We start from the raw sequence: 17596 nt of genomic DNA, 5'->3' as shown, positions 1-17596 counted from the left end.
AAAAACCCCGCTGTTGAAATCATCAAAGTGGATGCTGCAGAGCTCTGTCTTTCTTTCCTGCTCTCTATTCTTGTCACTTTTTCCTCTTTATCTGCGATCCTTTGTCCTCATTTCATCAATTTTTTTTCTTCTTTTATCCTCTTATCTCATATCCCCCCCTTCTGTTTTTTTTTTATTTTTTATACTTTGTCTCATCGCCAGTCTGGACAGACATGTGCAGTCTCACCACGGGCACCACAAGCCCTTCAAGTGCAAGCTCTGCCCCTTTAAATCAGCCTATGTGAGTCGCTTGAAGAGCCACCTGCATAAGGCACACACAGGTAAAAAAACACACACACACACACACACACACACACACACACACACACACACACACACACACACACACACACACACACCTTACTGCTGTATCCATGACTAACAAGGTACTCCCGGGCCCAAATAGCAACTTCCTGTTTATCACACAGCGCTTGATTTCGTTTATCCAGCAGCAGTCGGTGGATTAGCTTGAAGAGCAGCTTCACTATTTACTGAGTACATCAGACACACAAATTAAACAGATCCTGAGGAATCTTTGAATCAAGATTTCAACACTTACAGCCCGAGTAAAGTTATTGGTAATATGTATTTGTGAGGAAAATGGTGGAAAAACCCTCAGCATGCTATAAAGGTGAAGGCATAGAGGCGTCTGTGGAGGTGAGATCCTCCACCTGTGGTTATTTTTGTTATTTAGGGAGCCAGATGGCAGACAGTGATCTGAATACATGTAAATACAAAAAAGCTCCATCTGTGCAATCGATACACATGCAAAGACACGATCTTAAAATGACAAGCTGGACAGGCCTTGACAGCATTTCAGTGCTCTAAACTGTCCAAACAAGAAACAGCAGTAAGGCTTAAGGGTTCAGCATGTAGGACTTAAGGGGATCTTTTGGGCAGAAATGGAAACTAATATTCATTAAAAAAAAATTAATTAGTGTAAAATTAAACCAAACACTGAGACCAGAAAGGGCCTTTCATGTTATTTGCATGTTTTGTGGCCGCTATAGATCCTCCTACACACTTGGAAGGGGAGGGTGAGTCAGAGGGGTTGAGTTGGTTGTAATTTACAACCTCACCACTGGATGTCACTAAATCCTGCACATGGCTCCTTTAATGACTGCTGTGAATAAAAGATACAAACTTAATTATCAATGTCAGTTACATCTGAAAAGCTGGGTTTGATCAATTTGTAGACTTTGTGAAAACAATCATTAAAATTTTAACATAATGATTCCTTGCTTGCTGTAAAAATACTTTGTATTGATGCGTCTACTCCAAGGATAGGGAAGCATTTTTTTTTCTTATCAAACCAAATCAGATCAGATTTGGACACAACGGCTCCAACTCCTCAGGATGCTGCCGAGCAAATATATTCAACAGAGACAGGAAGCTAGAAATCCCCCACGGGCATGTTCAAACCCCCCAAACCAAAGCTTTTGCCAGAAAAACACACAGCGGCACTACCAGCATTAGTGTCATATTCTGGAGAGGCATAAATCAATAAGGAAACTGGTCAGATTATTGGAATCTAAACTGCAAGTGAAAGATGTGATCAGCTGATTGTAACCTGTATGTGTGATATAAAGTACTAACATAAAAAAAATGCTAGTTACATACGGCACTGAGTGTTTGTCGCACTAATGCAAAATAAAACGTAGTAACTTCCAAACATCCTAAAAGGATCCTAAAAGGAAGGAAGATTGTAACTCAGCATTTTTTTCAAAGTGGGAGGGGAACATCTGTGACTACAAGGTGACATATTTGTTATAAATTGTTTGTGCTCTAAGATACCATAATGTTTTTGTATTTTCTTAAGTAACTACAATCGTCTCTTTTTGTATGCATATAAAAGTCAAGTCGAGTAATTCTTGATTCTTAATATCCCTTCAGGTGAGCAGCACACATACAAGTGCTTGTCGTGCCCCTTCTCCTCTATGACCATCAGCCAGCTGAAGGAGCACTCCCTGCGAGACCACGGTGAGGCCCTGACCCTTCCCAAACTCCGAGCTGCTACCCAGGCTGCGCATGCCGCCCTCAGGCCCTCCCGACTGGCCACTAACACAGAGCAGACTCCCTTGGCCCCGGATGGTATGACATCATCTGTAATCTCCTTTTCTAAGATATAAAATTATTGTGATACGTTTGCTAGGCCAGATTTGGAAAATCTTGATTGAGCATTAAAGTCATAGTTTCACATTTTGGGGGAAGTACACTTGCTTTTTTCTGGTCGAGTTCGATGAGAAGATTGATATCAGTCTCATGTTTGTACACGATTATATGAAGCTACAACCATCTGCAGCTTTTATTTCTTGCCCAGTGACTTCTTGTTTCTGGTGGTTCCTTGGCAACACGCGCATCAAAGAAATAATCGGACTGTTTTTATTCTGGGTTAAAAAAAAACAACACCAAAATCTTTCTAGTTAAATTAGTGAGTTTAAGGGGTGATGGCCCAATATATGTTTCCCTTCCTTATGCTAAGCTAACTAGCTGCTGGCCTCACCTACCTGTTCACCATACAAACATGAGAGAGGTGACACATCTTTTCATCTAACTCCTAAGCAAGAAGGCAAATAGATCCAGAATATCAAACTATTCTCTTTGAATGAAATCCACCACAATAGATAACGACTCTTTTTAAAGCAACGTTTCTCAGCTCCGAGAGCTGCGAACTCATTTTATGTTTTATATCCACAGGAGATTTATATACACACATTATATATGATTTATATGTTATTAATGAAACATGAGTGGGCTAAAAACATAATAGACAGTTATCAGAACCTCTGGGCTAAAACATGTTTGTTGATTTTTTTTTGAGAGAAAAAAAGTAAATAAATCAGCAGCAATGTTACTTTTCATGAACAGAAAACAAATTTAAAAATGAATATAATTTTATATTCGACTGAATATGTGATCAGATATAACTTGAGATCCTCTAAATCTGAAAGGAAGGTTTATTTTTCAACCTATTGCGAAAACATTGATTTGCTTTTGATCTGAATTTACTGTGATACTATGTTCACAGTCTGAGGGGGAGGCGTATGTGTGCACAGATTTGCATTGTTCAGATTTGACTTCCTGAAGCCTCCAGCGTTTATTATGACACTTTTCTTTACAGAATGCGTTAAGAGGAAAAAAAACTTACCTCCAGTGCAGGTTGGTGGAGCGGTAAACTCCTTGATGTGATGCCATGCTTTAGGTGTTTTGGTGGCTTTGAGGCGGCGGCTGCTTTTAGCTCACAGACTGTTCTTGGCAGCAGCTGTCACCTTGCTGCCGGAGCTGGAGAATCTTCCCCGAAGCTGAAGCTGAAGCAGGGCAGCATTCCTCAATGCACCACCGCTGTCAGCTGTGCCCCGGAAAGACAAATGAAGCAGTGAGAGAGAGCAGAGTTGACGTATTGAGTGCCTCTCTACTTTGTTAGACAGAGTTTGTGCTCTCGGCAGTGCGTTTTGAAGAGGCTGGAAGAGTTTGAAGAGATCATTGGATTGACTTTAAAAAGAGATGTTGTTTATTAAAATTTCTTAAAAATGTTACACCTGAACAAAACTTAGAAAATGAAAAAAAGTTATTTGTAATGCAACTTCATGTTTCATCAGACTTCATCTGGAGATCAATCAAGCCAGTGATTATTGAAAAACAAGGGAGATAAGACGATGACAGTCGCATAAACGATTTAATCTTCTAGGTTTTATTTTTCCATTTGAAAAATTTCAAAGTCAAGACCCATACCTAGTGGATTGCTATGAAATGTTGTACACATACATCTTCCCCAGAGGACGAACCCTTAAAGACTTTAATGAATCTTAGATTTTGCATACAGCAAAACCGTCAGGTCGAAATGTCCGTTTTTCCAGTGCTTTGGTTTATGACCAAATACCTGCAAAACAAATGACCTTCCCCAAAGCCTCAGCTGTACTTACTTACATGCTAACATGTAAGCTGGTGACATGCTGAACATAATAACATACTTTACATCAGCATGTTAGCGTTGTCATTGTGAGTGTGTTTTCATGGCGTTTAGCTCAAAGCGCTGCCGTGTCCTCACAGAGCCTCGATCAACAGGTGTTCTCCTCCATGATTCTCACTCAGGTATTCCACCTCTCACACTTACAACGTAATACAAATATGCGCCTTAATACAATATAGAAGACACAACACCACCCAACTACAGATTTTGCTCTCCATCCGCTGTCTCATCACCATGCATCTCCACAATGCAGAGAGGATATTAAAAGCATGAATCAACCGCGGCTTTGTTTGATTCATATGAATTCTTCTGCCTCTTCTGCAAAAGTCAGAAATTGGATCTCGAGAATTTTCTAAAGGAAAAGTTTAAAAGAAAAGGTTTTTTTTTTTTCCCTTTCATGCTTCCTCCCACTCTGACTGCTGAATGAGGCATTTTTCACATGGATAGATATTCTATTAGTGTCACTGTGGTTTATTTATTGATGTGTTGGAGGCTCAAAGTAGGACGAGAATATGAGCTTGCTCACTGATATTATAGACTCTCGAGAAAGGGAATGAGAAGGGAAAGATGTAGGGGGCAGATGATGCCAGTCACAGTTACACTTCTGGATCACTATGGGGGGAGGAGACGTTTCAACTTCTGCCAGCTGATGGCCTTTTATTAAATATTATGTAAAGTGTATGCACACTCACTGAGCACTTTATTAGGAACACCTGTACACCTATTTATTCATGAATTCATCCAACCCGCTAATCGTTTGGCAGCAGTTAAAAACCTGCAGATAAATGTCAGGAGCTTCACTTAGTGTCAAACATCCGAATGGGAAAAAAAAACAAAAACAGGATCTCAAGTGCCTTGTGGCATGATTGTTGGTGCCAGACGGGCTGGTTTGGTGGTTTGAGAATTTTTGGAAATGCTGATCTCTTGGGATTTTCACACACAAGAGTTCACTTAGTATGATGCAAAAAAAAAAAATCTAAATAACACACATCCACTGAGCGGCAGTTCTGCAGACAGAAACGCCTCGTTGGTGAGAGAGGTCGGAGAAGAAGGGCTCGTATACCATCTCTTTACAACTGTGGTGAGCAGAAAAGCATCTCAGAAGACCTCATCAGGTTCCACGTCTGTCAGCCAAGAGGAGAAGTGTGAGGGCTGCCGTGGGCACAGAGTCACCAGAACTGGACAGTTGAAGATTTGGAACAAATGTAGAACTGATCTGATGGATCTTGATTTCTGCTGAGGCTGCAGACGGTCGGGTCAGAATTTGGCATCAGCAGCGTGAATCCATGAACCCAGCATGCCTCGTGTCACCGGGTCAGCAAGCTCCAACAAGTCATTGTATGCCACGGCCTACCCGAGTAGTTCTGCTCACCTTGTGCATCCCTTTATGGCTCACTATTTTCTTTTAATGGTAACTTGCAGAATAATAACGCAGCGTGTCACAAAGCAAAAGACACCCGTTCTGAATCTAACAGAACACCTTTGGGGAAGTGGTAGAACGGGGGATTTGTAGCATGAATGTGGAGCTGACAAAACTGCTGTCATGACTTGATGCAACTATGTCAACACGGATGATAATCTCTTACGATTTTTTTCCGACATCTTATGGAATTCTTGCCGTGAAGAACGAAGGAAGTGCGTGAGGATTTGAGAGCAGAGGGAGGCTCCACTCAGTGTTAGAGATGGTGTTCCTAATAAAGTCCTCAGTGAGCTGTCTGTATTTCATGTTTGAAGAAATAACCAGACATCTTACATAAACACAAAAGAAAAAGGCAGATGAATCGATCTGGTTGAAATGTATAAAGTAGGTTAAACTCCCTCCTGCTGTGCCAGAATTTCATCAGCTTGTCAACTTCCCTGTGCAGTGAAGTCAGTGGGATAAAATCTGGAGCCTGAATTCTTTTGACATTATCAGAGAATGCTTTTTTTTGTTTTTTATATATATATATATATGCAATTATGTGTTCTTCATGAAATAAATACAATCAACGGGGCTCAGACGCCAAAAATATTGCAAAATTTATCATGAATCAGTAAACTAACTGTTAACAATAGCTCGTAAATAAATGAAAATGGAGTATAGTACAAATAGATCTGATTCATGCTGGAGGAAAAGTACTTAGTTACTTGGCACCACTGGTCCACGTTCCCAAAAACATCTGTTATAAGTGGTCACGACTGACATGCATTAGTTTTTCCATCCACACACTATGTCGCATTGTAATGAACACCAAGGTTCTCTCAATGTCCCTGCCCCGCTCTCAGATCCATCCTACCTGGAGCCAGCGGATGTCCGTCAGCAGCTCAGTCACTACCAGCTGGCCTCCCGCAGTCAAATGTCTTCCAGCTCGATGCTGGGTGGCTTAACGGTGGCTGACGGTCGTCCGGACAGCATCCTCACGTGCGAGTTCTGCGAGTTCAGCTCCGGATACATGCAGAGTCTTCGCCGGCACTACAGGGACCGCCACGGTGGCAAGAAGCTCTTCAAGTGCAAAGACTGTTCCTTCTTCACCTGCTACAAGTAAGGAGAGAGAGAAAAAAAACAAAAAACAGGGCAAACATTTATTGCACTTTTCTATCTGGTATTTATAATTCTAAATGTTAACAAACTGTATACACATATTAATACGACACACTCCACATTGCGAGGAGTATTCACACATGTACAAGCACCAGATTGATTTGGAGGCTGTCTGTCTGTAAATCCGCCTCAGGAATACCTTCACCATGCACGTGGAGGCCGGTCACAACAACAACGGACCCGAGGACCTCCCTAAAGACCTGCGCTGCCCTCTCTGCCTCTACCACACCAAACACAAGAGCAACATGATCGACCACATCGTTCTGCACAGAGGTACGTTTCAGACACATGGAAAACTTTACTTTTAAAAGGAATAGTTCCACATTTTCGGCATGTTATGTTTCTGGAAACGAGGTGGGGGGGACCTATTTCTATACTGTGTCTGGGCCTGGAGTCCCCACTGGTTGCCCAGCAACCTTTGTGATGTTGTCAAGATTGCAGGAAGTCACGGCGCTTGGCCAGCCGTTATGCATTATAGTGTGGCACCCTGCGCTGCATTTACTGGATTTTATTTCGATGTAAAAGCCGGTGACGATGGATCTACAGTTTGTTGATACTTCTGTAGTTCTTGTAACTTGATTTTTCATAATATTAAATGGATGAACATGAGAGTGATATCGATCTTCTCATCTCACTCTTGGCAAGAAAGCAAAAAAGCCTATTTCTTACAATGTCGATTTCTTTACTGCAAATGCTATTACAGTCAAAAGAAATGGTTGAATGATTGGATTATCAAACATGTTTCTGAACGCCTGACACACCGAGCACACGTCAGATACGCATTCTGTTTTCCATCACAACAAATATCAAGCATCTACTGTTTGTTTGCATCGCTCATGTATCTTCGGCTTGTCGCAGTTTTTACGTAAATCCTCAGATTGTGATTATTTGAGCATAATTTCCATCATTTTGCATAATCGTCAGAATCGTTTCCATTCATGTCTATAAAAAAACAGCTAGATGAAACGGACAGAAACATCTGGCTTTGACTGGCCCTCTTTTAATGACGTCATCTCATCACGATCTCTTCATGCTGTCCTTAAAGGCACGAGTGGAGAATTAGCGCCATCATCTGTTTATCTGGACTTCTAATATACAACTAAGGACATTTCAATAAGGGTTTATTGACATTAACATTATGGATTTAGTTGAAAAGCAAAACAACAGCCAGTAAATGGCTTTTCTTCACAAGCTGTATGTGTATTATTAAACTATTATAATAGTAGCTAAAATAAATGGAAAGACACAACAAAATGTGTGTGTGTGTGTGTGTGTGTGTGTGTGTGTGTGTGTGTGTGTGTGTGTGTGAGAGAGACAAATGCCACTTGATATCTCCTGCGAGCCCCGCCATTTCCTCTTCCCATTCTGTTGTTAGCTCAAGCTGTTGTTCTTCCCCTTTGCCCTTTTCCTTCGTCCCTTTCTCCAACCTAATAATCCACTTCACTCTCTCCACTTCCTCCACCAGAGGAGCGAGTGGCTCCGCTGGAGGTCAGCCGCTCCAAGCTGTCGCGCCACCTTGAGGGCCTGGTGTTCCGTTGCCACAAGTGCACCTTCACATGCTCTAGTGACCAGGCTTTGCAGCTGCACCTGCAGAAGCACGCCGAGATCAAGCCCTACCAATGCCAGCTCTGCTATTATGACAGCAGTCAGCGGAGCCAGCTGGAGGAGCATCTACGCGTCGAGCACAAGGTCAGATGGAGTCTCGCTATGATACAGTTAAACTAAATCTTAAATTGATGTACCTTGCTTAATTGGTTTTGACAAAATAATTGAATCGTGAGTATGAACAGTGGTGTCATTAGGCAGATGACAGACTTTATCTTATCACCAGCAGAATTTATCAGTCTTGCTACTTGTAAGAACAGGTTTTAATAATCAGTCTGATTATAACAGCTGTAGAGCTAATATCCTAAAAACATTTTAATCTCATGAAGCCAGAATTCTTCACAAAATTCGATTGCATTTAAAGCTAAACTCGATGCTGCATGTTGACAGTCAAAGGAGAAGATCAAATATAAATGAAATGGCTCCTGAGTGATACGTTGGACTCAGATGTGTCGGTGCATACATATCAGATTGCTACAGCTTCAGTATATTCGGACCACATCCAGGAGAGGAAAGGTTTTGTTTCTCAGCCTCCCTTGATGGGGATAATTTATGAGACGATGTGTTGGAGCAGACGGTATTTTAGGAGTTTAGAGTACAATAAACTTAAAAAGGGCACCCAGTTATCGTTTCTCAATCTTTCCGTGGCTACAACCCCGACGCGCACTTGGATAACGTGCAGCCCACCTGTTTCTTAAAATAGGAGAAGGTGGTAATGCATAATCGATGAATGCATAATCAACATAGTAAATATACAGCAAAGAAAATAATGTTTTGTACTGATTGTCTGATGTAGTTAATGGAAGGAAATCACTGTGGTGAGACAAGTTTACTGGGAGGCAGGAAATAAGTTGCTGCGAGAAGATGATTGCTCCACTGATCAGTGAACGCAGATTTCTGAATATGTTTCTGTGGGCTTGATTGCTTTAGATATTAACATCCTCTGTGGTGGAATATGTCAGCAATAGCTCTTGGTGGGAGGGGGTGGGGGGGTGGGGTGGGGGAGGAAGTTGGAAACCCTGCAGTTGTTGTGAAGGAGGGACTCAGTCTGCTTCATGGCTTAAGATCAGACTCAAAATTTATAATAGTGTTTAATTTAAAAAACTAAAATTTGGTTAAATTTAAATAGAGAAACGGAAAATCACAAAAGCAGTAGCACTAAAATATACATATTTACTTCACTACACTGCAATTCACTTTCTAAAGAAAAGAAAAATGAAGAAGCCGTGAAGGCTTGGTTGAACTCTGGAGAAGAAGAAAAAAAACTCCCAACATGAAAAAGAGATTTCTCCGAGATAAATATTCAGTCAAACCACACGACAACAAACTAAAAAAGTACCTCTTGTTTCTGGTCAGGTTATCCGCAACTTTGAGCTGATGGGTCGGGTCAACCTGGACCAGCTGGACATGATAAAGGAACAAAGCAGCAGCGCAGAGGAGGAAGAGGAGAGAGAAATGATGGAGATGGTAGTGGATGGAAAAGTAGCTCTCGAGGAGGAGGAGGAGGAGGAGGAGGACTACTACGATGATGAATCAATGGAAATCATGGAGGACATAGTGGAGAACCAGAGAGAGATGGACGATGAAGAGATTGAGGACAACATCAAGGAGGAAGAGGAGGAAGAGGATGAGGAGGAAGAGGAAGAAGTCAAGAGGGCGGGGGAGGAGAAGCCTACACTTCAAGGTAACTCCAGATGATGAAACACTCATCTTAGTCAGCCGCCTTGGGTCACTAAATGTCTCATCATGAATATATTGAATATGTAGTTATGAGCAGTTCTAAACACGTAATTTGACCAACTGTTTGAACTCTGTTTCCCAGAGGTCCTTGCGTCTCCCATCAGCAGCAGCGACACCAGCTCCGGACCGAGCAGTGCGGAGAAGCGTCTGCCCTGCGAGTTCTGCGGCCGCTGCTTCACCAACAGCCTCGAATGGGAGCGACATGTTCTTCGACATGGCATGTTAGTATTTTATTTTTATCTTCTTTCTTTTATGCGCACCAGCCTGTACACTTTCTCTACACATTCATTTTACTCCAGCTCGCTCTTAATTGTCACCGACGACCTCCTTACCTACTAAATATGGAAAATGGTGCCTTCAGGCTGCAGGGTTACAGAGTGAGCGTCTTAACGTGCCACGACAAGACGCCGTTTTTTTAACCTACAAATTTTAGAAACCCTAGTTTTGAGCAGACAATTGATATTTACAAGCAGCTGGTCAGTCCATCACCTCGTACTCTTCGGGATCTACTGTGGCGATCCAAGTGCACGGTCCAAAGCGCGTGATGTTGGTTTCCAAATTCACTTTTGCTAGTTCAGCGACGGATAATCTAAACAATCGCTTAAGATAGCAATTCACCAACAATGCACCTGACCACACCTCCTTCTAAGACACAACATGCCCATTTGGCTCTCAGATTGACGAAAGGACATTTGCTATTTGAACGTGGGTGCTGGACATTAAAATGACGACTGCATCAGTCAGATACGAGCAAATCCACTTTGCAGCGGGTGGAAGATATTTCTGTTTAATGACTGTACATCGGAATATTCTGTCATTAATCTTTTGTTTGTTTGTTTGTATGTTATCCCTCCTTTTTCTTCAGGACGGTGAACAACAGTCAGGCGGACACCAGCACCACTTCAGCAATAGAGACCTCAGCCCCAACTTCCACCGGCTCCTCTGCGTTCGTTGACACGAGACTGGACCTATCCGGCAACAGAACGGAGGAAGGGAACACCGCTGATCTATCACTGACAAGTCAAAGCCAGTATGTGGAAGACAAAGAAATGCTTGACACCAAAAAGGATCAACAGTTTGGTTGAACTGATTGTGGCCTCTTGGGATACTGTGCTAGAAAATGATAGCATTGATCGACGCTGAGTGGGATCGGAAAATAAGATGTCAAAGGAAACAAAATGGTTGGAACTTAAAAAAAAAAAGTGACTTTTTATGAGTTGGTGCATTATTAGATTTTAGGTGTTACATATATAAGTATTAGGTTGTGCTGCATAAAATGGCTGAGCTCTTTAAATGGGCGGTCCCCTAGGACAGATCTTAATATATTGGTAACCAATAGTGAACAGAACTCTTTATTGCTGACATTCTGGTCAAATCTACAGTGAAAGATCCCACCCAGATAAAAGTAAGCTATTTATAAGAATGTTGTCCAAAATGATTAACTAAATTTAGCATTTTATTCTTTGAAGCACCTTTTACACTCCTCCCTGCTCATCAATAACAGGGCTACTGTAAATTTACCTAAAAACATACAAACAAGGTATGAAAGCATTTACGACCATGGCCCACTGTAGAGCTACATTTTCTTATTTCTTGTCGAAATTCGGGATTGTTTTTCATTTTAGCCTTGTGTTGAACGTGTGGAAGTATTTCTTGAGGAAGAGTCGCACCTTATGTATTTTAGAAAAATCACAATTCATGTTTTCTTCATTTGTAGAAATATTTGCCCTGGTGTTTGTAGCAAATTGCTATAATTTACGTCCCTTAATATTATACTACGTATAAGCCTTCAGCCTCTGGCACCCGTCGCATTTTAATGCCCAGTAATTTCAGTAATGAAATCATGGAAAGAGCGGGATTGATTTAAATCTCCGTTACCCTGGAAGATATCCTGTTGTTGGTTGTCCAGCTGAAAAGTTTCACAAGTTACCCCGTACACTCAACAGACCAACATAACGAGATATATTTTTAACGTGTCATGACCATTTCCGTTAAGGATTAACCCAGAACGTACCTACGGGTTTTAACAATAACGGTATAAAGAGACAGAAATTACACTTGTCTTTTCAATGCAAAATTTGTAATTGGGTGAGCCAGAATCCAGCTCCGTCCACTTTCATGGAGGAGGCGTAGCGGCCACGTCTCAAAGAGATCTGGATGGTATGTACCTCTGGCTGTGGTCTCGCTTGCTGGATCACAGTGTGCACAGGATTGGACCGCCCTATGTTCAGACCAAGAGCCGGCTGTGTTTTGAAACCAGTGCGCAAGTGCCTTAAAATGCAGTTCCTCTAATGGCCACTGTATGGCTCTAATTGCTTTAAAAAATATATATTAAAAAAAAACACCCAACTTCTATATCAAAAATATTTTTTTCCACAAAAATGTATGAACTCAACAGCTGAAATCTAATGTGTGCCTTAGTGGCAATTTGGAAAGTCTTTTTTTTTTTTTTTTTTTTTTTTTTTTTAATTACGAGCAGATTAGATCAAATTAAATTCCTCTTTATTAAACTTGCACAGAGCAAGTCCCACTATAATAAAATATGGTTTAACATCTAGTGCAATGATTGAGGTTTAAAGCATTGGTTTAACAAAATTTGCCAAAAAAATATCATTTCATCCATCTGTACTTTTTAGACATACAGGAATTAAAATTATTTGCCAATGCTTTGAGTTATTCATCTGTGATTTCTGCTGCCACCCAAATCAAATGGAAGTGAATGGAATTTCATTAGTTATACTCTCAGCATTAAAAAAGTACAATGGAGGAAGTTGTTTATGGTAAGAAATGCTGCTTTTAGTTTGTTTTTTGTTTTTTTAAGTGTGTTTTTTTTATGTTGCGAGCACCACAAATGAAATTCCAGGCTAAAATGGGTATGTTTGGAGCCTTGTTTACTGGATTGGCCAATGTCTCAGTCAGCTGTGGTGATTACATTATCACCAGATTCTTCCACATTGTCCATATTTGTATTGCCTTGCATGGAACATTCAAATCTAGGCTTCAAAACATTTGGCCGATGCCACGGGCATGATCATATTTTGCCATAATTCAAGGTCCAGTTTTGACATGAAAGGATGCACTGAATAGACAAGTGTAAGCAGAACAGACAGCCCTAAACCAATTTTATATATATATATATATATATATATATATATATATATATGACACTACATCAAAGAGAAGTTTTAAAAGGTGTCAAATCCCCCAACTTAAAAACCCCTTTAAATTCTCATTCTCTATCGACAGGTGTGTCATAGTCTGCATTTGTGTGCTTCTTTTTAGACAAAGTTGTTATGTTATTGTTGATATTGACAAAAGGCAGAGATTGTATTTGTTGGAAGTTGCTGCTTGAATGCCCTAAAGCCTTATAAGAAGTGAATAGCAATGAAGTCAAATTTGTGTCCAAATCTAATAAGACCAATAAGTGACATTAAACAGCCTGAAATTAAAAAAAAAAAAGGCTAATAACTCCAATGTCAAATTTGTAGAGGAACACGACTAATGTAGCCTAATTGTGTTCTTGGTACCAAAATATTTACCAAGCCTGCTGTGTTTGCTGCTGTATTTGTCTTTCCTAAGCATTGAACCATTGATGGAAATGGGAAATCTGGGTTTGGACCATAGAATTTTGGAATTAGAGTTCTATGGGTGGAACCCTGATGAACTACATGTTTGCAGCCATGTATAGAAAACAAAACTACTTGTTAAGTGTTTGAACTGTGGTGTTTCAGAAAGGATAATTTAACCTTTTTTTTTTTTCTTTCGGTGTTCTCATTTTTAAAAAATAAAATAAAAAAAGAGGATAGCTAACCCTTCAGGGCTTTTGAGTCCCCAATCCAACATTATTACGCTGTTGTACAATGTCTGGTTACAATGAAAAATATCCCTTTTTTTGTACTGTAATGGGAATGAGCAGATAGGGAGCGCAGTGTGGTTGTAAAATATTGAACATAGACGACATGTATGCAGCTCTTAATTAATGGCCACGGCTTTTATTGTGAAGAAGAAAAACAAGGCGAAGAAAGAGACAAGAAAACAATAGTTCCTGAACCTAAACTGCTCGATCCTTTTCTGGGCTCGGCCAACATCTGGGTTCCTCGTCAGCCTACAGATCCTTCTGAGATCTAGCTCATTTATGTCCAATCCAAAATATGATACTGTAATATCTTCTATCTGTGACAGGTGAGGGCATCTGCTCACTTTCTCCAAGTATACCTGCCCATAGTCCACCCACTCAACAGAAGGTGGGAATGTAGCGCTCCTACTCTGCTCCTCAGTCCTTGTAATACCCGAAAACCAGTTGAGTTGGTGCTGAATCTCAAAGCCCCTTTTTTTCTGTTTTACAGGACCAGCTAGTAGCTTTTGAAACTGTTTGAAAATAGTTGTTGTAGAAATAAGCTTTGTAAGGCAGCTCGTCACCCAGCTTGAAAGCCCAGAGAGAACCAGATGGTGACTGGGTGATTTGGGACAATCTGGGTTATGAAGCTGTCGACCCAAAATTGTTTGTTGTTCTGTGATCATTTTAATAGGAAATGACTATGAATCCCTCACTGTGTGCAGTCTAGAGACTGTGATATTCCCAGTTTACCCAAAGTTAAGCCCCTGCTGACAACACACTGGATACTTGTATATATGTTTAGTTTGTTTCCGATGCATTTCTCTTTTCAGACTGTTGTCTCCATAGTTTGACACTAGAAATATCTCCTTCTTGCCTTTTTCCCATATAAATCTGATTACCTGATGGTGGGTTGTGATGTTGCCTAGAATGATTGTTTACAATTTTATTCCATTTATCTCTGGATATTCTGTAAATATTGTAATTCATTGTCTTTTTTTAACTTGATAATAAAGTTATCAGATAACAGCTAACTGTGTTACTGTCCTCTTTGCGCCGGCATGTCATACAGATTTAATTACGCCTCTAAAATTATACATTTACTTACTTATCACAAGATTTAGGTGATATAGACTGAACTGTGTGCTCAAATAGAATCTTTAAAATAATCATTTATATATTCTACAGACTTGATATGCTTCATATGATGCATAATATCACTTCCTTCTGTATGATATAACTCCAGCGGGGCTCTAAATCAGATAATTATGCAAAATGGGGGAAATGTCAAAGTCAGAATTCCCTGAGAAGCAAGTTAACTCGAAAGCAAATTGAGAGTAAAGTTAAAGTGAAGCATTCTTTTGAATCCAATCATCTTTAATGCCTCACTCTTAGGAAACAATTATCAAATTGAACGTGCAAGTAAAGTACTTAAATTGCAATTTATAATTCTTACAAAGAGGGGTTGCAATTTTATTTGCCTGACTTTATTATCACAAACACCCAGATAACTCTTGTCTCCACTCGCCAGGTGGCAGATGGGGTAAATAATGGCAGAAGGATTTGGCAGCTGCTTAATCTTGATCATAAAATGGGACAACGATAATTTACAGTCGGTGGCGGAGACGATTTAACTCGGAGTATATTTTCATCTGAGGGCTGTGAAGAAGTGACCAGGAGTAAATAGACAAACAGTGGAAATTAGGGGGCCAAAAAAAATATCTATACACTTCAGTACTGTGCCACTATATTTTGTGACAAAGCCTCGATTCTCGAAAAACACTGTCAATGTTTAATTAATAGTTTGCAAGCGAGGATAAAAGGTAGTGACGTGATGTTGGATTTAAGGGACTGTGATAAATGCAGATCCCACTCTAGGATTTTGTAAATATGGTGGTGTATTTGAATTATTTTTATATACATTATGACAGTTTTCCAAAAATAAAATTGCAATATATCACATTGCTTGCAGTATCATAATATGTCACAATATATTGAATAATATCCCTTGTAAAACAAAGCCAAAGTGGAAATATTGGACATATATCACACATGTAAATTACTCCACCTCCAGGGATTATAAGTAATTATTATCATATGCTTTGTAGCATATCTTCATGGCTATAACATTTGTGCAGCATGTTTCCCATTTTCCGTGGCTGTGATTTCCTGTGTAACATGGCCACAGAGGCCCTGGAACAACCAATAATAGTCCCTGCACCTTGTTCACAGGAAATAGCTTTGGGCTGAGGAGGCATCTCAGTGGCCTTCAGTCTGCGTCACACCAGTCCACCCATCGGTTTCTCTCTCTCTTTCTTTCTTTACTCCACATCCTGCCAGACTTCTGCTGACCAAAACCACAAAACCCTGAAAAAAATTCCAGTTGCGAGTGTCTACTTGTATTTGTATGTCGTTTTAATGTACGTGCATGTAGATGCTTGCAGCTCTTTAAATCTAAATACGACAAATAAAGCCTTCACTTTATCAACTACAATAACAACAACAACAACAAAAAAGCACCAGTCTCCAACTATTGTCTTCCTTCTGAAATTCTTGATATTACATGTCCTCTAGTGCCTATTTTAGAAGAGGCTGAGTCTTTATTTCACATGTCTAACATCATCTCTTAAAAATATCTTCAAGTGGCTGGGGGGGGGGGATCAGACTCTAATCTCTGTAGCTCACCACTTCAGAGGGGGGCTGAAGGCAGACTGACGACCCCTGGAGACAGGAGCAAGAGGCACAGCCACAGCGGGGAGAGGGGAAGAGGGGAAAGGAGGACACTGCTGCTGCTGCCGCCGAGTGGAGCAACATAAGGAATGCCTGATGAGTGTGTGCTCAGGCCGGGGCGAGGCGAGGCGAGGGCACCGCTCCTGTCGTAATAACTGGATGATAGAGAGACAGGAGGGAGGGGGGGGACAAAATAAGAGTGAGAAGGACAGAGGAGTGGGAGATAAAGACAGGCCGACTCTTACCGTGTAGTCATCGACAGTAAGAGGGAATGAAAAAAATAAAATAATAAAAATAATGGAGAGGTGGTCTGAGGAAGAAACCCCGCTGAGCTGCAGGATATTATCTACTCGCACTTAACAGACCTCTTAAAAAGTCTGACATGGGGAGACGGAAGGCCAATAAAACCCTCTCTGAGCACAGGAGAGCTGGATGTTAAACTTTCTCCATAAAATGTTTTTAAGGACGTGTGGGATAGTTGAAACTTAAAAAAACAACAACAAAAAAACTAAAAACCCCAGCAGCATCATTTTAACCTCCCACCAGCTGAAAGCGCACTAAAAGAGAAATGTAGAGTACTTACCACGTGCGTAGTGCATCACTTCGTTTGAACTCCAAACACTCGTCCGCTGCACGTGTATGACGTCACTGCAGCTTTAACCCAGGTGGTTAAAACCCGTCGCAGGTGACCAGGTTGATCAATTCGGAGGTCGCCTTTGTTTGCAACCACCATGACCCTTGACAAGCTCTCGCGAGATTTCGCACTTAAAGAGTTTGTGCCGCAACTTGTGCAAAGTCATTAAAGGTCTTTTTTTTTTTTCTCCAAAACTATCACTGTAATTATCAAAACGATTTACATGTTTTCTATGTAGCCGAAATATATGTAAAAAAAAAAATAATGGAATAACTAATAGTTAATAGTATTTTTTTTATTCAAATACATATATCTTGACAGTTACTACTGACTGCTGGAATTTAAAATAGGCATGATTAGCTTTTAAAATCCAAATATGATCCAGAACTGTATATTAATCTGTCTTCAAACTATCAAACAATTCAAGGCTGCTTACATGTTAATGCGTCAGCAATGATAACC

General features: G+C 40.5%; 1 protein-coding gene across 2 annotated transcripts in view; it reads left to right on the top strand.

The window, feature by feature from the left end:
• The window catches only part of znf462 (zinc finger protein 462), a 49017-nt gene extending 34213 nt beyond the window's left edge, over window positions 1-14804 (top strand). For both annotated transcript variants that reach the window (XM_069171139.1, XM_069171148.1), the window contains exons 6-13: window positions 202-320; window positions 1933-2130; window positions 6275-6530; window positions 6724-6863; window positions 8056-8279; window positions 9552-9879; window positions 10018-10156; window positions 10801-14804. In XM_069171139.1, coding sequence (XP_069027240.1) covers window positions 202-320; window positions 1933-2130; window positions 6275-6530; window positions 6724-6863; window positions 8056-8279; window positions 9552-9879; window positions 10018-10156; window positions 10801-11020 — 1624 coding nt within the window. In that variant the 3' untranslated portion in view covers window positions 11021-14804. The remainder of the gene's footprint in view (window positions 1-201; window positions 321-1932; window positions 2131-6274; window positions 6531-6723; window positions 6864-8055; window positions 8280-9551; window positions 9880-10017; window positions 10157-10800) is intronic.
• The last annotated feature ends 2792 nt before the right edge of the window (window positions 14805-17596 follow it).

This window comes from Embiotoca jacksoni, unplaced genomic scaffold, assembly GCF_022577435.1.
Source record: "Embiotoca jacksoni isolate LCO1_2020_lvr unplaced genomic scaffold, fEmbJac1.0.p SCAF_10, whole genome shotgun sequence".
Taxonomy (NCBI): Eukaryota; Metazoa; Chordata; class Actinopteri; family Embiotocidae; genus Embiotoca; species Embiotoca jacksoni.
The sequence above is the reverse complement of the archived record's forward strand: the minus strand, read 5'-3'. Positions and strand labels throughout refer to the sequence as shown.